Source organism: Mercenaria mercenaria, chromosome 5 (genome assembly GCF_021730395.1).
Source record: "Mercenaria mercenaria strain notata chromosome 5, MADL_Memer_1, whole genome shotgun sequence".
In the NCBI taxonomy this organism is placed as follows: domain Eukaryota; kingdom Metazoa; phylum Mollusca; class Bivalvia; order Venerida; family Veneridae; genus Mercenaria; species Mercenaria mercenaria.
In genome coordinates, this window is record NC_069365.1 from 49611561 (window position 1) to 49633741 (window position 22181).

At 33.8% G+C, this 22181-nt stretch overlaps 1 protein-coding gene across 1 annotated transcript in view; it reads right to left on the reverse strand.

Moving 5' to 3' along the window:
• The window catches only part of LOC123557093 (glutamate receptor 3-like), a 66275-nt gene extending 48569 nt beyond the window's left edge, over positions 1-17706 (reverse strand). The window contains exons 1-4 of the mRNA XM_045348325.2: positions 17631-17706; positions 11105-11254; positions 7032-7280; positions 5325-5542 (exon numbers count right to left, since the gene is read on the reverse strand). Coding sequence (XP_045204260.2) covers positions 5325-5542; positions 7032-7280; positions 11105-11254; positions 17631-17706 — 693 coding nt within the window. The remainder of the gene's footprint in view (positions 1-5324; positions 5543-7031; positions 7281-11104; positions 11255-17630) is intronic.
• Positions 17707-22181: the final 4475 nt, after the last annotated feature.

The following is a 22181-nucleotide window of genomic DNA, read 5'->3' on the forward strand; positions in this document are numbered from 1 at the left end:
GATTTTGGAATTAGCTCGGCGGATACAAGACATCCATATATATTTTCTTGTAATTATTTTGACTTTCACGTATGTTAGTGGCAACAAAATATCACTCGATCGTGGTTACTCTTTGCCCAGATTAATTATACAATCAACTAAACGTTAATTTCCAAAGACATGTTCGATATTTTCTTTATTACAAATAACAATAATACAATTCCTTGGACGTAAAGAAATGTCCAAAATTATTTTGTAATATTACTTTCGTTTGGAAGACGATAGTGCCATTTTAAGCGGCGTCTCTAGCGAAAATGAAATGGTACGCAATACATCTTGACATGGTAATAACAACCAACATGCAAAACAAAATGTCAAAAGTTAATTGAAAGTCTACTTATCTAAAATAGTGCCACAGTATACAAAATATAAACACCAGGCAAAGCGTACTTCTAGTTTACCTAATACCAATACGCCCTGTCATAGAACTAAAATAGTCAGGGTACTACGGAACATTTTCTAAGTACATCGCCTTATGGATAAATCTCAAACCACACTTACAAATTTTAAGTAATTGTTTTTCTCTCGAAATATAGATAAAATTTAGACGCTGTAAAAGTGATCAATGGCAAGGCTTATGATATATAAATTTTGCTGGAAATCTGTGAAAAAATATTGTGCACAAGGAAGTGAACAGTGACAACGCTTTTGAATAAATTGAGGCATTCAAACTACTTCTTGCTTTTTACAAATATCTAATACTTATTTTCACCCACTATAATTTTTCAGTCATAATTATACATTCTATGTCAAAACTTAGTGGAACTGGGCATGTTGCAATATTTCAACCTACAGTGGGTGAGTAGCTCAAATGTCAATATTATAAACATGTCTCAATATTCATTAAAATAAATCATTTACCAAGACATGGATTTTTTCTTTCTCAAAATTTCTTCCTTCAGCTGAAGGCATCGCCATCAGTTCAACAAATTTACGATCTTTTCATGTTGGAAATTTAACAAATAAAGCAGTACTGGCAATGTTTTCAAATTCAATACTTGCATTTGCATTAATAATTACAACTCATTACGGTTACGAAAGTTTATTGCAGAATTTCTGCCGTGTTTAGCCGTAGGGGCGACACTAATTTTTTCGTTCGAATTTAATACTGTTCTATAACAAAAACATGTACTAAAATTTTAATTTGGTTTGTTTTTGTAGTTTAAAACACATCAAAGATAACCCTGTGGCAAAATGCCAAATAGAGAAATAAAGGCAAAATCAAGAACTCCAGCAAGCGAACTGAATTTGTCGTAAACTTTATAGTTTTTATGTAGTTTTTATGTAAATGCATAAAAAGGATTAATCTGGTATCATACATAAATGTGGTATAACACAATCTGACTTAAGTACTTGATCTTCTAAACGAAGATCTGAGAACGACCCATTCACATTCGTCTTCTGTATATTTTGGATTTCCAGTATTGCTATTTTTATTTTAACCAATCAGACGACTTGTTCGAATGTCAAAGAGTAAGAAAAATGTGCAGTTATTCCAGGGCTCGAACCCGGAACCCCTCGCTTACAAAGCAAGTGGCCTACCGACTGAGCTAACCGGCTATCTGATGCATTATGACATAAGAATTGTAAATATCAAAAGTGAAGGCTACAGGTAGATTTGCAAGATGTTGTAAGTTAGGCTCTGATTGGCTAGCGAAAGGGTCGTCAGAACGAGGCAATGAATAGGTCGTTCTCAGATCCTATGCGTAGCGTAATAGGAGATGTACTTTAGTCAGATTGGGTATAACATAGAGTTTTGTAATAATTTTACAACCAAAAATATCTAAGCAGTCTTTGTTACTTCAAATCTTGACATGTAAATGACAAATATAAGCAATACAAAGTACTGAGTCTGAGTTTTGTTATCGAAGTTTTTATTCTCTAGAAGGCATTTATACAATATCCTCAGATTTTCTATAATGGTAAATATCTTGATATATGTTATGATACATTAAATTCAAGATAGAGTTGACATTTAAGTCATGTTACCGTAAGTAAACATGATTATTAGCTCCATGCATCCTTCTAAGTATGTCTGGCGTCTATTCTATTTTAAGACTCGTGTTGATCATTTATATCACGAGTTAAGTATCTGGACAAAATAAGGAAAAAGTGCGAAATTGGAGATTATTTGCCCTTGCACTTTGTACTTCCTCATCATTTATCATTGATTCAATATGATTTTTTGACTAGCTGGACAAGGTATTAAAACTTAAGAAGATTTAGTTTGTTTGATTTGGACTTTACGCCGTTTTTCAACATTATTTTAGTTATGTAACGGCGGGCAGCTAACCTAACCAGTGTTCCTGGATTCTTTACCAGTACAAATCTTTTCACCACAAGTAACTGTCAACTTCCCCACATGAATCAGAGGCGGAGGACGAATGATTTCAGACACAATGTGTGTTATCAAATCGTCACAGAGAACATACGCCCCGCCCGGGGATCGAACTCACGACCCCTCGATCCGTAATATGCGGGCGGGAAACTTAAGAAGAGATGTTAATATTATAATTACAGTTGAAACTTGGTATCTCGAACTCACTAGTATCTCAAAATTCCGTCTATCTCGAAGAGGATGTTTTCAAGTACCGTTCCAAAACCACATGCATAAAATATCATTTTTAGTCGAATTTTGGTTATCTCAAAGTCAAACGCCAAATCGAAATACCGAGGTTCATCTGTATTAATGCTACTCTTCTCATTTTCATTCATTTCAAACTAAATGTATATCTACCAGAGGTGTTCAAACAGAAATGCAAATAGGTCTGTATTTTGCAAACTATGCTCATGTTTTACTCGTTTACTCAGGCAAAGTGATTTCAAGTGTCTTTGATAGTATCTACTTAGTACTTCAGCTAAAAGCGATGGCAATTTGCACATTATTACATACTCGTTTCTATTCCCGTTAAGTTACACTGGTACCGGAAACGTCAATATTTTTCCATACATTGACGCCTGAATTTCATATCGGGTGCGTGACGTAATTCAGTGTGTGTTGTTGCACAATTTTTTTCTATTTAGTTCAGTAATGTCAATCCTATTCAGGCTATTGAACATATTTATGATATTTACATAATATTTATACGTGCAGATGTGTATGTAATAAAAAGGTTATTATCTTTGCATCAGGAAATATGCACTCGTTCTTCGGTGGAAGAATATTGCGCTCCTAAAGTCGCGCAATATTTCCGCTGAAGAACTCGTGCATATTTCCCGATACAAAGCTAATAACCTATAATTATTTTCTACATTTATCATATAAAGGTAACAGGTCATTCAGGAAAGGGAAAAATGCGTCGTTCACAAATTCTAAGGTGTCGAAGGGTTTTGTTACATTTAGACCAAATTCCTATTAAAAACATGTTTTTATCAAATACAAGAGTGAATCAGCAGCAGATATAATTTGAAGTTGTTTTCTTAAAAAAATCAAGTAAATAAAAGAAGCATTCCAGTACCATAAATTCAATCGGTACACATGAATGCAAGTAATTCTTGAGGGTTTAGTTTTGCTGGGCTAAAGTCGAACAGACATTATTTAAGATTTCTGGAATCAACTTCCTGCTAATCGTGGAGGAAGACAACATTCCCCCCCTCAAAATTTCCTTTGGATAACTTATCAGACGCTTATAGCCTTTGCCCAGAACAACCGACCTTCTATATGCCAGCAGGACAGCTATGTTACACGAGATAATTCTTCACCCCTTTAAGAACTTTTCGAACCCACAGCGATGACTTGCACGTGACCAGGCCAAGGAAGCTCCCTTTAAGCAGGTCTTTACGTCTGCATGACATGTCTGACTATTTTGTTCTAATTGTAGAATACACTGGGTAAAAGACTTCCATAATTATGCATAGATTAATAAGAAGGAATTCATGTTAATAATCGCTACGACGTTCCGCAACAGTAATACTACCATAGTACTGAAGGAGCTCCATTTGACATCGCATGAGATACAAAGTTAAGAACACAATTCTGACCTATACTTGTAAGGCTCTGCACGGCCATTTCCAAAAAAATAAAGGTAAGGGTAGATTTTCCGGGAGCATATACCACAGCAAACACAGTCAGAGCCGAACATTGCATAGTGGGCCTGCCACAAAAAGGAATTGTAGTGGAACGATGTAGCAGACGGATTCTTCAAATTCAATTATACGAAAGATATTAAAACTGGACTTGGGTAAAGAAAGAGTGGATGATAGGGGAAGGGGTCAAAGTAAGGATGAATATGCAATAGTCTATATTCGGAACATATTAATTGTACTGGTCGTTTCACAAAAACACTCTCCCCACAATATTGTAAGAGATGCCGATACACTGATTACTTTATTGTCTGTTTTATGTCTATTTCTGTTTAAGAACACTTTGCAAACAAGTCGAACAAACCTAAACAAGTGGTGGTATTTAATGTTAAAAGTATTTCGTGTAGCATGTTCGGCTTTGTGTCTACTTATTTTGATTTGCTATAACTCGAAATTTTAAAAGTAAACGTATTATAGTATAGTTTGATGTTGAGGTCTGCGATGTTTTTGTACTTTAAAAAATGGAACGGTCCGTTATTTAGGTAATGTTTGTCAGTACGATAGTGATTTTTATCTAAATTAGGCAAAGGAAATAATGCTGATTTCCCTAATCGACAGACGAGTCTATAAATTGAATTATCAAACTATATCTTATCAATCTGACTAATGTACATCTCCTATAACGCTACGCATAGGATCTGAGAACGACCTATTCATAGCCTCGTTCTGACGACCCTTTCGCTAGCCAATCAGAGCTTAACTTACAACATTTTGCAAATCTACCCGTAGCCTTGACTTTTGATATTTACAATTCTTATGTCGTATTGTGTCAAATAGCCGGTTAGCTCAGTCGGTAGGCCACTTGCTTAGTAAGCGAGGGGTCCCGGGTTAGAGTCTTGGAATGACTGCACATTTTTCTTACTCTTTGGCATTCGAACAAGTCGTCTGATTAGTTAAAATAAAAATAGCAATACTGGAAATCCAAAATATACAGAAGACGTATGTGAATGGGTCGTTCTCAGATCTTCGTTTAGAAGATCAAGTACTTAAGTCAGATTGATATCTTATATGCATCAAAACAGAAAATCACATTTGTACTGGAATTAGACTTGACAGAGAATTAAACAAAACACTATAATGTGGCTACTTATGTAAGTGTCTGTTCCAACATAATGGATGGCCCCTAAATCAAGAAAACAAAATAACAACACAATACTGATATGTAACCTTTTAAGCTGTAAATACATTTAAGTATCGTTTACCTGTCGTAAAATATGTCTATAAGCCTTTTCCGATGAGAGGTCAAATACAATGAACTTATGTTTGTCCTGGTCGGATTCTACTTTATCAAGCTGACGTAATTCATCATGCGCATGCGTAACGTTGTATAATCTACGAGCCACAAGTTTGACGTTAAATGGATGACCGGCTTCCATAACTTCCCTAAGCTGAGATAATACAAGCTGCATGTGCTGTAGACCTGAATAAAATAAGTGTATTTAAAACCTCTCTTTGCATGCTGCTTAAAAGTGTGCATCACAAATAAAAACAACTAAAACAGAATGTAAACCATTTATAAAAAAATACATTTTATAACACTGCTGTGGTACTTTTAAGGCCTAGATCCAAGAGGAATAGCCACGTTACAGAAAGCGGACTCCCCGACAGTTAATATGTTATAGTCTGAAATTTCAAGCACTCTTAAAATTTAAGTACACATATATTATTATACATAATGTTATCATTCACTATTATTCATATTAATTCTTTTTTTACGACAAATTAATTGGGAAAAATCTGTGTAGCTCTTGTTCAAATGAATCTTTCATACTTAACCTTTATCTATACGAATAGTAATAAGCGGTTTTATAAAATTGTTTCCATATACATCTATTACGCATTCAAGTTCTAAACAGCTTTCTTCGATTTTGCCTTAAAGAAAAGTTAGGATAGAAACCTATTTGCAAATAAAACAGACAATATTGATGTACTTTTATGACGTTTTCTCATCGACTTTATCCCATTTGGGAATTTATTTTCTACAAATTCCATGGATTATTTAGATGCGTACGAATACCACTTATCTGAAGCGTCGGTCATTAACTCTGAAAGCATGGCAAATGTTCAGAAAAGTTTATGGGATTCGGAACTATTTTTCCAATAAACAGTTAATCGGGGAAATAATTTGTTCTGACAGATTCACCACTTACTCCATAATTGACAGCAATTCCGTACACATAAACCCTATTTGCATTGACCGGCTATCTGCTACAGTATATCACAGACGAGAGCAGTGTGAACGTACGTAAGAAAACTCGGACTTTATAGCATAAGATTTCAGTAGTTTTATTTAAGAATATAGCATTTCATTCGATACTCAATCCTTACATTTGCATATATGATGCTTTTATGTCAAGTGCATAACTAGTTAAGACTTTATTCATATCGCTATCTGAAACAATTTCAATAATATCGTTCACATTATGAACTAAGTGTTCAAACCATTTGTTGAAAAAAGAGACAAAGCTAGCGACCTACTTAAGATAATATTTGTCTATTTCTCAAAGATAGAGAAATCCTTTAGTCGAAACAGATATCGAATGATTACGTTGAAGCTAAAGTCAAAGTTACTTGTCCAATGAGCACAATCTATCTTAAATGTATCAAAGAAAGAAGGTACCATCAATGTCAGTGTCAAATAAACTAAAAGTAATCAAAATTACTGCTCTAGCCTCAGCCTTTTTCTTTTAACTCTTTTGTTTTCAAAAGAAGTCGTAAAATGAATAGCCGGGCATATTCGCAGCATGCAATAATGGCAATGAAAAACAACATCTTGTACAGATGAAATAATTATAAAAGAGAATTTGCTGTCAGATTTGAATTTAGAAAAGACATAAGACATTGTAATTACAATAATTGGATAAAGCCACCGATTGCATATACTTGTGATCAAAATATCCCATAGTTACCTTCATCTGAATCGTAGACGTAATGGACTTTTGGCCATTCAAAATACAGGATCATGTCCATAATAGCGTATGAAAAGTCTGGTTTCAAGTGTACCTCATACCCAAATTCTGACTTCGGAGTCCACATGGATGTGCTTGGTGACAAGTAAGGCATGTGGAAAGTTTTTGTAAATGATTGTACAATATCTAATGATGTCATGTTTTTGACACCGAAAAAGAGAAAAACTCCATCAGCCATTCTATCACAAACTGCAAAACAAAACAGGAAAACAATACGTGTAACGATAATCAGAAATTATAAACGTACCGACTAATGGACATACGTTTGCAGAAAAAAAAGGAATGTTCATCGAAATTGCAACGTTCGCAAAATCAGCGCACATGTAATATGTTTTTGAAGAAGAGGTATTTATCAAATTTAAAATAATAAAATATATATGAAGATCCTTTGGAAATACAGAATGCAACCAAGCAAATTAATAGCGGACTCGGTTTAAGTAAATCTGTTCATGAGAGGTAATGGAGTATGCAACATCCCCATGCCATCCACCTCGCTCCCCACTTCCCCCGACCTAGCACCAGCTTAAGCAGAACTACATTACATTATATAACAACACCGAGACTCTTTACCGCCGCCAAACGGTACATAAACACTGATGTTGTGATAATTATTTAAATCTATATGAAGATCATTTGGACGCATAGATGCAACCAAGCAAAATAATAACTGAGTTTTTTCATGAGAAGTGATGGAAAGTGCAATACCCTCGCGCCCCCTGGCACAATTTTGTTTATCTGATTTAAATGTATTTAGTTTTTCCATAGTGTTTGCGTTAGCTGGGTTTAACCTCATACCGACACAGTTCAGGTCATATGGCGACTTTACAGCTTTGATGGTGGAGGGAGACTTCAGACACCCCTCCGTGCATTATTTAATCACGGGCGGCCACCTGGTTAGTAAGACTGACCTTCAATAAGCCAGCTGGATGGCTCCCTCACATGAAAATACAACGCCCCGAGCGAGGCTCGAACCCAAATCATTTTACAAATACATTATCATAGACTATTGCTCATGGGGTTCTTGCACTAGTTTCAGACTATATCCGAAATAAACCAATTTATATCAATATTCATTGTCATATTTAAACATATATTTAAGAATTTAGTTAGAATGTGACCGTATGAGAATTTGCAGCCCGACTGAATAATTACATGTTTCGTATAATAACTTTATCGTATTTCAATTTATTTAAACACTTTCTCGCCAATATATCATTTCTATTCTAATGTATCCTATTAGGGTCAAATATGGTAGTACTTATTTTTGGTAGTATTTCAACGTCACCGCTAGCGTGTATTATATCAATAAACATTATTTGTGTTTATCATTATGTATCTATATTATTAGTGACCACTTTAGTTGCATCATATGTCGTTTAACATCCCATAAATGATTTAGAAAGTAATTGATGTACTTGACATCATTGATTTGATCTTTGAATCGAACATGACCCCGATACTATCAATAACACAAAATCGCAGTCATGTTGCAGCGGTAGGTGTTCATTCTGTATTAGAAAGGACATCTTAATACATATCCAGGGCGAAATTCTTAAAATATATTATAATATGCAAGATGTTGTTTATGTTAAGTGTTTGTAAGTCAAAAATAAAAATAGTTCAAATACAATGAGAGTAAATTACTGTAAAAGCATAACTTTTCGCGAGGGTTTAATTTTCGCTATATTCGCGAGGCTCTACATCTCGCGAAAATTAATCCTCGCGTAAATATCCACCATTAGTATAATTCAAATTCAATTAGGATACCATTTTTACAATTTCACGAATATTAAACCTTGTGAACATTATCAAAATTTCAAATTGTCGAAATTCTGACCCAGCGAAAATATGTGCTTTTACAGTATACATAATTCATCAAGTTGAATAAACATTACAGCTGTTGGGTTATTCCAACAATTGCTGTAGATATCAAAAGACTATTTCAAAGATAAATCCTGTAACGAACATGCATGTTTTTTACTCTTTAACCCAGCGAGATCGTTACAGGGTAACTCCTACTTATTGGCTTTATTTCTTGCAAATTGCACATCATTCTTTAAGGTGGTTTATCACATTTTGCTCAAGATATACATTTCTTAAAAATGCTTGATGTTTAATTCATGTTAGATTTTCAATAGCGGCATTTTTAGAACTTGTTCTTGTCTTAGTTGTCTAACCAATATAGAATTATTTTAGCATAAGCATGAATTTGATAAACCTACTCGGCATAGAGAATTATATTAACAAAAGAACTATTTCATTATTTTTAGTCAAAGAGTAGCATTTTCAACCATATATTTCATCAAAATTCATTAGATTTGCAGGTTTGTAAAATTATTATTACCTCCCTTCGCCTTTCTGCACGACCAAAACATATATGAAAAAATCAACTCCGAAGACTCAGACAGTTTAAAACTTAACGTTTGTTTCAGGTTGTTGAAATATCCTGATGTCTATCAAGTGGAAATGTAAGACGATAATTACACTGAAATTGAAATGAATACTCAGCTGTTTAAATACTTTCGTATAAGACAACATTAAAATATACATTTCCAACAGGGCTCTTACTGCATGTAATGGGCTTTTTGTTTCTTAAATGAATTTCTAAAACATTACAGATTACGAAAATATGGCTATTAACCTTTAATTTCTCAAGGGTTGGAACCTTTTCAATTTAAAGACCTTTCAAATTTTTTACCACCCTTGGCCTTCCTTAGAAAGATGTACAAAATACAAAAGTAAATCAATGGAAAACCTTGTAACGGAATAGGTGGCTCAAACAAATACTCGACAAACGTCTGCTTTTGGAATGCTCTCAAGAATGTACCGGAGGAAGAGCTCGTAAAAGTAATGCTTGAAGACACGAATAGACGCATTAATGAACATATTGTGAAAGCATTATCAGCGAAATAAAATCCATTTGTCTGGACATAAGTGAATGTCAGACGGCAATCAAATGAAAGAAATAGTGTAATTTGTAGCTTATACCCCTGAATCTTCTGCATTATGTCAGATATCGAAACATATGTTTCAGGAAGTTCCATATATTTGGTATTAATGTAGGGAATAAAGCGCAATTTATTCACCTTTTAACATTAGTAAAATCCGTTAGTTTGAAGGTTTAAGCAATATATCTGGATAACTTCGGGAACTATAATGCGTTGTCTGAATGTCACGGCAGTAAATTAATTTTAGCATGTGGTTAACAGTTGAAACTCGAATTCACGAACTCGCTTTTCTGAAAATTCCGGCTATTTTGAAGACAATTTCTAGTACCGTACTTTACATCAAGGAATTTCTAAAATTATTATAAATGCATATATGGTAAAATTCAACATCCATTTTCCTTTTAGAGATTAGATTTGATTTATGATATAAATCATTTCCAAAATGTAAGAAAGTCTTAAAAGCGGCTTTTCAAAAATAGTTTTGCATCAAAGTAAGTGAAACACTTCTTATCCACCATAAAATCATTTAATATCAAAATAAGGAGATAATGTTGTCATATTCTGTAGATAGGACATGAAGTTAGCATTTGATAATATACAATTGTTTTGTTGTTATATTTTCTCGTCCCTAGGGATCATGGATTCCATTCAATATCTGTACGATAGAATTCCGCTCATGTTTCCTTACCTGTCATGAACAGACTTGATCAAACCGAGCCTGCTATTATTTTCTTGGCTGCATTATGTTCTTATAGATTTTTTATCGCATTGAGCATTACGTCATGATGTAAAACAATAGCTATAAATAGAAATTGACTAGAAATATTTCATTACATTATATAGAAAATTCAATAATATTACAGTCTGGTTCCTAAGATATAAATTTGAATTTGCAGTCTCAGGAAACAAGTATACAAGTGAAATGAATTCGATGACCAGTCCATGACAATGTTGAATTTAAAATGTGTGCTAGAAAACAACCAGCCTGATGTTAAACCTCAAGACTTGTCTCTAAACTCGGGTATAATTCTTAAGATACATCTACATATAATATGTTCAACTTACTTGCTGACGCGAGGGTGAAGCTGTCAGATACATCTATTTCATCTATATAGGCAGCCAAGGCAAAAGGGTTTGTTTTAATATCGTTATGCTTGGACAAAGCATACCGGAAAGCCGTTTTTGCAAGCTTGTCTTCCTCTGTGAAAATTGCACCTGTAATAAGAAAAAGCAGCTATGAGATATAAGGTCAACTGAAGTACATGCGACCCCTCGATGTTGCTAGTCGAAACTGAATAATATCGTCCAAGTTTTAGACATGTAGATTATTCATAAAGTAGCAATGCTAGTAAAGCTGTTGGTTGTAGTGTTGAGTATCAAAGCCTGATAAACGTTACTTGTTTGAACTGGACATACATAATTTATTAATACAAAAGGTCAACCATTTGAGATTTCCGAATATTTGTTCTATTTACAGGCCTTTGTTTTATATTGTAAGAAAATTGTTCTAAATACATGCATCTGTTACCTTGATTTCGTTTTTCACTCTTTTGATCAATATTGCTCAAGGATCTTCTTGTATTTCTATTTCAGAATCAGCTCAGATATTACGGAAGAAAGTTCCATCATAGAACATATTGAAGTCCGTACGTTTAAACGTACATCAGATTACAGTGACTCGCATTTGAATACAAGTCCCTGTATTTAGCTTCAAGAATGAAACGTTCGTGCAATTTACACACTTCTATTTAGTCTCCTGGGTAAAACAATGCAAAATAATCAATTTAACTTTGCTTTCTTGACATTAATGTAATCAGTACATAAACGCACTTCCTCGCTAAAATGGGTGTCTGTTTTTGTTCGATTAAAAATAATTAACTTTTGATTTAAAATAAAGCAAGTTACTGGAAGTAAAGCTAAAACAATTCAGAAACGGATTTGATTAGTTACGATTTGTAAGATGTTTGCTCTTACATCAAGTTGAAGTTGTTTAACGAAACTGCCTAAATACAAAATACCCTTCAATTTCCAAGTGTGTTAAAACGATATGCTAAGCAATGCCTGACACTCTAAACATTTCAGTAGTATTCCTCGTTACTGCGACAGGTGTCAAAGGAAATTGTGTTTTCATTTTCAGTTGACTGCTAATAAAATTTACGTTAACAAAATACTTATATTCGAAAAATACTAAATAAAGCAGCATATCAAAAGTACTGCTTTTTAAAAGATATAAGCTATATTGTTTATGCTTTGACAAAGAACATTTTGTGCTTACAAACTATTCATCTTTTATCATCAGTTTCAGACATCACTAATTACACGTTTTCAAAAATGGTTTGCATTAAAGATTAACAGCTGCCTTTTATAGTTAATCTAGGGCTATTAAAACATCACAAGCACGAACGCACGAACGCACATACACACGCACGTACGCAAGCATAAAATATGTCACAAATACACGTCAATACAATCATAAGCAAACAATTTTGAGTTCGTCTACAATTGCAATGTTTCAATGTATCGTAGCTCTTGTTCTATACACTTCCAACCCGTTTTTGGTTTGAAACCCCGAAGTAGGTTGTAGAATTCCTTCATGTAAGAAGCCGTCGTAGCTTAGGTGGCCTCCGGATAGTTGGCTATCTATCTAGATTCCTGAATAACGCATTAAGGATACCGGGGTCTTCCCTAACCAATCATTTAGCCCACCCACTAACTTAAACATACAGATCACGTGATAATGAGTTCGATTCTTGTTCAAGACATACGTACTGCATGACGATTCGATAAAAAGGCATCGTGTTTGTAATTATTCATGATCCGTTGATTCATGTGGAGGAACTGGTAGTTATATGCGGAGAACAAGATTATGTTTGAATCAAGGAACACTGAATATGTTAACTGCCTGCCGTTACATAACTGAAATATTGATTAAAATGGCTCTTAACTGAAAACAAACTAACACCCAAACGTTTAAAGCTGGCAGTCGCAATATTAGTTTTACTGTGTCGCAGTGGCCAAAAGCCTAACAAAGTCTGTAATAATTCTATTCCTATCAAAACCTGCGAACGAGCCACATTAGTGTCAACGATTTCTTGTGATTGTTTTAACGAATTCAGTGAAATTGCCTCATTCTTTACACATGGAATTACTGACGGGCAATTTGACGGTCAATAAAATGTGACTGTGTGACTAAAATGTCACACAAACTCGTGCTTCAGTTTCACATTCTTTCCTCATGCAATGACCATTTGGTAATGGTCTATTCTTTACACATTTAGACTTTGAACTTCCGTGAGCCCAATCCCATTTTTGTGCGTTTTAAATGTAATTGCTTTCATTAGAGTTGTAAGTCTCTAATCTGTAAATATTTATGCTTGTTTGATTATTATTAAAACGAAAACAGTCATTACATATGTTTTGTTTTTTGTTTTTTTAAACCTCTGATTTTCGAAATTATGTTATACTAATTTCATGAGGATAATTAATGTAATAAAGATGAAACTTTTGATTAAAAAACGACTTGTAAAATTACTCATAAATTTGACGCGAATTTTCTCTAGCATGACTCTGACGATGATAAATAAAATAGTCAAAACACTTGCTTAAATCTGTGGAATTGCAATTTAAATGCTTTGTTTGAGAAAAATCTCCTTCGTATATACATAATAAAGAAAGGGGTTCATGTTTATATTTCGACATTTGTATCCGAATACTCCACAAGTAGTTCTTTTTCGAATATTTCAGATTGGTTGTTACTGTGATAGACAGAAAATATAATGGAACTTTGATTTCTTTGTTTCAACAAATATTATTAAATGCTTTAGATGCAGCTGACTTGTCTAGGAAGTTTGCTGTTCATTTAAATTAAATTTCTGGCAAACTGAGCATTGTATCAATTTGATGAAACGAGTCGATAGTTTTGACACCTATAGTTCCCTTGCTAAGGGTCAGAATCAATTGTATTATACTGATTTCAACGAAAATAAAAAAAAAATTAACATTGATAATGCATTTAGATTAATCGCAATTTGTAACTGTTTATTGGCAAACCAGAAAACTAGACGCACTGTTAATTCATTGTCTGATGCAACCACCGGACAAATATTAGATAAAATAACCATTAGGAAAGTAGCAGACGACATGTTACAGTAACCCTACTAGAAAAAAAGTTTTCCAATTGAGTCACATAATGCTCCAGATCGACTTCTCAGTGACATTCTACTACTCTGTTGTATTAAAAAAAAACAAAAAAAAAAACAGTGTTGTAATATATAGTCCACATTTATAAGCGCACATGCAGAGAATGGCTTAAAGTAAGAATTTCATATGTAAGTTTAAATTCAAAGTTGCCGTTTGCATGATTATTCTCAAGTACATACCAACTTTCCAGCACAAGGTTATAAACGGAGTATACAGAATTCTCCAAAATGCTGATTTTAAAACTGTGACTGTTTTGTCGACTGAGTTATATACGCAACGATTTCATTTCGTTTTAAACCTAGTTCGACAAATTCACATAACTTGTACAAAGGTTTTTCATGACGGAATCTTGGACATTTATTTTGCATAAAAGTCTGTCTATGTGGGATTGATAGACCACCCATGACAGTGGGTAAACTATATAACATGCATGATTAAATATGATTTAACAGATATTCTGACATTACAACAATCCCACTTACATACTAGAAAGTACTTAGAGTATAGACCGCTTATGAGATACGCGCTAACACAATACGCGGGCTTAGCGCAAAACGGTTGTAACTTATATGAAATAAAGAAGGAGTTACAACCGTTTTGCGCTAAGCCCGCGAATAGTGTTTTATTCCGAAATAGCATGTAAGAAGTATGGTCGACACAATGCATACAAGCAATAGCTCGTATGATAAATAAGTTACAATATAATTAAATCCATGTAACCAGTAATCTCCTGACATGAAAAACCGAATATTTATTTCAATGCTTAAAACAATATGTACAACGATATATCATGGAAAAAATAAAGACACACTCAATTTGTTACTGAATATTCAAAAGATAGACACAATGTAAGATCTTTATTCTGCTTACTTTGGATATATCAAGGATGGTGCCCTCTTCGTGCGTTTTGTATCGCAATTTAAACAAATAAACACTTTAACCCACTTTAATTTTATCTTCTATCTGTATCCAATGAACATGACAAAAATACTTAAACTTAATGCAAATCAGTTAGAATAAATTAAATGTACATTTATATATATATTATTTCCTTTTTAAATTCTATTCCTGATTAAAAAATAATATGCGGTAGATATTTTATCATGAAAAAGTGTTTCGCACGTTACTTATACAATGCATCAAATAAAGGAGAAAAAGACAAGTCCAGCAAGATTATATCGCCATTCTTCTAATGGAGAAGAAAACGTCTTACCAATCGGAACGATAACACCTTCCGGTATATAATTCTGGCAAAATACAAAGTTGCTATGCACCACCAGCCATATTATAATTAAAACACCTGTGGTTAAAATTCTCAGCACATCTGTCCCACTCATCGTGAACTTTCTGTATTTAGTCTCTTTTTTTTGCTTGCAATGTCCTTAGCTTTTCGTTTAATATTCGATGATAAGATTCAGTATCAGTGTGTACTTTCAGTTATTTTTTTTATATAAAATAGAACATTTCCGTCATTTAAGATAAAAACTATAATTCCATTATGTACAATTTCACTTCAGATTCATTTGTGTATTTCAGCACGACATCTTAAAGCATTATCAACAATACCAGACACATCTTCAATGAAAGGCTTGCCATGAAATAAAAACAAGGCAAGGGTGCTTGTGTTTTTGGCAGGAAAATAACATCTAATAAGACTATTTTGACTAAATTACAAGCAAATAACTTCTGTTTATCCCCTTGTGAATTGATTTGGACGTGTCCGAAATATTGAGAAGTCTATATTGATCCCACGTTAAAACAGTTCATACAGTAGTTTATTACCACAGACAATGAAATTCAAACAATGTCTTAGTAACCGGTCAATCTGCTGGTAAAGACTTTAGTATTTTACTGTATCAAAACATTGATCCTTACAGGTATTTACATTTGGATGTTCGAATGAAACATAAATGACAACATGTTAAGAACAAAGACTTTATAGTCCTGAGGGTGAAATTGTCTTCATTGAACAAATGACTCGCCAGAGATAAGATGCAATTGTCCTCTTTGAGCAACTGAGATAAAGTCTAATAATTCTCATTTAACAAATGACCCGCCAGCGATAAAGTGAATTTGTCCTCAATGAACAAATGACCCGCCAGCGATAAAGTGAATTTGTAATCAATAGATCAAATGATGTGCAATGCATATAGAGAAATTGTCTTCATCGGAAAACCAGACAGAAAGTCAAATTGTGCCCATTGAAAAATGATCTGCTCGAGATAGACCTAATTTACTCAAAAAAAAAAAAAAAAAATAGCGTAATATATCTTAGTTAAATCATAATGTATAGCGATTATTATTCGTTGGTAATTTTCACTTCCTATTTTTAATTGCACTTGCTATAAATATTATACCAAATTGAAATAAACAGTAAAAGCTAATCTTTTTCGATCACTTGTAAAACAATAACACATTGTTGGAGGTGAAAAATTGTACTATTTGTTATAATATTCCATGAAATCGTAAACAGTCGTTGAAAATTGGTTATCTCAATCCACGAAATTAAATTACAAGGAACGATTGAAATAAAGCTTTTTTTCTATCTTACCTCAAATTTTGTGTTTCTACAAAGCAAGTATTTTGACCGAAACCACTTTTCATACTTACAAACTTGAATTATTTGACAACAGCAGTAATAGCATCTTTATTAACCTAAATTTACAACGGCATAATATAATTTTCAGATTTTCCAACTAAACAAATTTCCTTGCGGCTATAATTTTGTGTGCAGTTGCATTCAAACTTATCTCGTTAAAAATTGTGATCTATTTTCTTGAAATGCTATCGTGAATGTCAGTTATAAGACACATAAGCGACTTTAAAAGAGCGGGACAGAGTGACTTAAGGTACACACAGATTGTTGGTAATTATAGACTTAAACTTGATTATTTTTCCTTCAGACACCGTTTGCAATAGAGTCTAAATGAATAAAACATGGTCATTTATGTCTATATTTAGTTCTCTTCTGTTACATGTACAGAATTATGTCATTTATTATCAGCCTAATTTATAACAGGCAGCGACGTATTTGCTACGGTGAAAAGACTTCAGACACCCATTATTCATCTTATTTTGGATACAGTACAGGAATATTGTATTTAACATTAACTGCGGTTTCTTATAATTCCGTCTGCAGTGTTCCTTTTGGTAAAATGTATTAGTGTCGAATTGAGAAGGGCTTAGTGTAATGTTGTAAGAACTTGTTGCCCGACCAATTTGCTTTTGTTTTGTTGTAATTGTATGAATCAATTTGCTTGTATGTATATAATGTATATATAAAGGCAATAAAATATGGTTTAATCTATGTGGTATTATTATGTTATTCATCTTTTATCCATAATCGTATTATATATATTTTTCTCTTACAGTCTGAGAATGGTATTCGTACCATGTTTCTGTCCATCATAGGTACGTATTGGATACCTTATATTCGGGTTTTCAACAACTTCGATTCTAATCTCCATGTTGACTAAATGATAAATCTGGTATAATAATAAATAAAAGCTACTGACCAATAAAAAGATCCGCACGAATATCGCATGACGCCATATTTGTGCATATGCTTAACAGGTGGACTTTGTTTGTCAATTTTACTGAAGAAACACGTATTGAAAAAATATTATGAACATGGTCTTGTACAAAACAACATATATTTGGACTCGATACCATCCAAAAAGACATATTGAATTCACATATCAGCTCGTCCAGTATGTTTCTTCATATGATTACAAGCTACACTGTATGGATGTGTATTGTCCAAATCTAAGTCAGCTGTCGCTTTGCATACAAAGTTGACATTTTATCATTATTTTAATTTGTTTTGTTTTCTGTCGCTATTATCCTTTATTTTAGCAGACCGCGTTTGATGTTATGAATACGCAAAAGTTTCTCAAATGCTGCTAATTATAATTTTTACTTCGTCTGGCTTTATTCCCAAAGGCAACGCAAAAAGCAAAACAAAAAACGTCTTGTTACAGACGCACTAATTTAAAGTTGTAGCAGTCATATTTGGACGAACAACTGAAATTAAAAAAAAAAAACAAAAAAAAAAAAAAAACTAAAAAAAAAAAACAACAAAAACTAGAAACATACTTCCTCTGTGTGTTGCTAGATGCCTTGGAGATGTAACTTCAAAAAGAAAAAAATTCTGATTATTTGAATGATCTAATTTTTCAATAAAATATTACCTTAATGAAGTAAGCTTTAATTGAGCCGCGCCATGAGAAAACCAACATTGTGGCTTTGCGACCAGCATGGATCCAGACCAGCCTGCGCATCCGCGCAGTCTGGTCAGGTTCCATGCTGTTCGCTTTCAAAGCCTATTGGAATTAGAGAAACTGTTAGCGAACAGCATGGATCCTGACCCGACTACGCGGATGCCACTATGTTGGTTTTCCCATGGCGCGGCTCAATTTAACTGTATTCTCTAGTTTCTTTCTTTCGAACTCATCTTTCTGTAGTGATCAGAAGCTTGCCTTAAATTATAATTGTGTCTATCCAAACCACATGCAAATGGTAGATACAAGTCTTCTGTGTAATTGTAGCGCAGAGAACAGAGACCGTTGTTCCGGCCGCAGGCCGGTATTGGTTTCTTCTTTACTTCCAGTAAATATCTGGGGTGAAGGTCATTTAACAGCTGATTAAAACTGTACATTTTGATTTGTGAATGAAAAACGCCACAGGTTTTCGAATGGAATAGATTATGTTTTCTTAAGGGGCGTGCAGTTGCTCTAAGCTGTATTGTTAGACAGTATAACCCGTTGCAACACTCCTGTGGAAATAGATTACGTCATAAACCTGAATCCCCTTGGTAGTGAAACTACAAGTTCAACTACAAACCTGCCAACTCTGCCACTTTGATATGGAGTAATCTCCCGGAAACGATTTACAGTCAACTCGTCCCCCAGTTACCTCGTCCCCGTTGTGGTCATTTCGTATCCCTTGACGATTTCAAATTAGTCATTTCGTCCCCCACTTTTCGGCCCCTCCTTTTTAGTGTTTTATATAGTCAATATTTTCGACGTATGTTCTTTTCAGAATGAACGATGCTTATACCTTTTGTTTGGATCTGATTTCATAGATTGATTCAATCACAAAATTCACAAAAACTAGTCCCTGACGATTATCAATATATCGGCAGTGAATATTTCCAGTTACGTCAAACGAATTCAAGAAATTTATACTAAATTAAAACCCATTAAAATTCTCTAAAAACGAGACAAATAGATATTTACAAAAGGTACTTGAAACTTCAAACGATGATCATTAAAAAAACATAGTTTATCTAAATGTCCAATTCTAAACTTTGAAAATGACTATAGAAAAAGATTAAGTGGTCGTTAAGTTTAATGATAGATCAATTTGTGGGGAATCAACAAAACTCATTGTCTCTCAATCAAGCCGTTTTTTTCTTGGTTTCGTTATATGCTTCTATACATTAAAAGTATATAATATAATGTCATCTGCTGGTCTTGCTATAAAAGTAAATACGAAATTTATGTTACTATTCCTAAAGTACGAGTGGTATCAGTTGCCGTACTGATTTTATTAATGACCAGTTAGTGAGTAAATGTCACACTAAATTACGCAAACAGTCATCTACAGGTGTCGAAGCTCCTGCTGTTCTTGTCTCGGAATTAGAAATAGACTAGATTGTCCGATTGTGATCTCGAATTGTCTCCTAGGCAGTATCATCAGAGATTTATTTTTTCCTTAATAACAGACAGTTTCCCCCGAAGCAGCAGACGATTATGGAAAAATACGTTGTTAATGATATATAAGCTCCTTACGCGTATTCGTGTTTTGACACATCAATTCTTGGCTAACATAATACTAATAAACTTTGATAATGTGGCAGTTGACCTAAATCCAATCGACTCTGTTTATTTTCCAATACAGGTAAATCATATATTTGCTTTACAATAGAGCTATGACGGATTATCTTTGAACACCCCTGGACTTATTGGACTTAACTGCCACATTATCAAAGTTTATTAGTATATCCGTACGCATTGTGCATAAAATTAGAACTGACACTAAAGTAATGTTATTGCAATACAATATTTATATATTTTAATTTTATTCCCGTCTAAGCTGTCATAATTATACAGAAAATTAAACACAAATTATTGCCACCTTTTATGAATTCAGTCCATGAAACAATACATAAATATCATTTTGCTTTTCTTCGAACGTAAGAAAAAATCTCTTACCAATCGGAACAATAACTCCTTCCGGTACATGATTCTGGCAACAAATAAATCCCAGCCAAACTAGAGTTAAAACAACTTTGATGACTATTCTCAGCATATCTGTCCAATTTATTGTAGATTCAATACGTTTATTTCTTAAGGTCTTTCTTGTATAATGTTCACATTTATTTGATTGAGAAGATTCAATATCTGCGCATTTACAGTAATTTCGAATTTCCGCCCGTTAAGTGTAAATATTCAATTCCATTATCAGCAGTTTCACACCGAATTTATCTTTAATTTCAATACGGCATCTTAAAACGTTATCTATAAAACCAGGCACATCTTCACTGCAAAGCTTGCCTACAAATAAAGACGAGGGTGTTTGTGTTTTTAGAGGGAAATTAGGCACAATGCATCAAATAACGAGAGTATTCTGACTTGATCACAAACGAACAACTTTAGTTGATCCTCTTGAGAGTTGATTTGGACGTGTCCAAAATATTGAGGAGTCTTTATTGATCCGGAATACGGATCTTCATGTCAAAACTCATCCTTGTTTATTACTGCAGAAAATAAAATTCTAACAGGTTATAAGTAACTGATCTCTCTTTAGACAAGTTACTGTCTTGTTAATAGCAAATGTCAGAAATATCAGCAACAAAAACCATTATACATCATTTGCCAGACGATGTATGTTCCAAAATAATTGAGACAAAATAGAAAAACAACAACAATTGAAACAGGAAGAATAGTTGCATATATATTATCCGATTATAATGTAATACATTTTTATATAAGTCTGCTTGGTGATCTGTTACATGAAATTGGCAAGACAAAAAAATTGTTTTGGAACAAGGGCAAGTAATGAATAGTTTACTGTATACCGGTTATTTTCTTCGTCGCGTGGCGTACAAATATCCGAGTATTTTCCACGGTTCCGGTTACTTGCATGGGTAACAATAATTCAGTCTTGTATATGTTTATTTACAATTTACGGTAAGGTATACAATAGCCATTCCAATATGACTAACAATGCTTTAATCATCACAACGATATTATGTCGGCGTGATATTTAGCATCATATACGCATCGAGAAATAGCGCTTTCAAATTTGAAAAAAATATTTTACTTAAAACATGTTTGAAACGAAATGTCACCTAGTATAACTGTATTAATTAATTTACACACACATACGGAGTTGGTTATTGGCTGTGCAGACTAACTCGTCATTTGCGTCCTAATAGAACTATTCCGCAAGTCGTATTACCATTGCTGGTCCTGGCGTGTATAAACAAAGGACCGTGACGACCTACCATTTGGCGCCATATATGCGCCAATAAACAGTTTTATCATATTTTATCTAGATTTTACTATGAAAGATATATTAGAATGCAAATAATCTATAGTAAAACCATGCGCCCTCGTAAAATTATTACGCCTGACGTATAACCGCCCTTCGTGTATAATGAGCCGCGCCATGAGAAAACCAACATAGTGCATTTGCGACCAGCATGGATTCAGACCAGCCTGCGCATCCGCATCCGCGCAGTCTGGTCAGGATCCGTGCTGTTCGCTTTCAAAGCCTATTGTCATTAGAGAAAATGTTAGCGAACAGCATGGATCCTGACCAGACTGCGTGGATGCTGGTCGCAAATAGTGTTTTGCTATAAGTTATTTCTTAATTAAAGCATGATAACCACTAGTATTCTTTACATATCTTCCGAAATTTAGAATATGCAGGAACC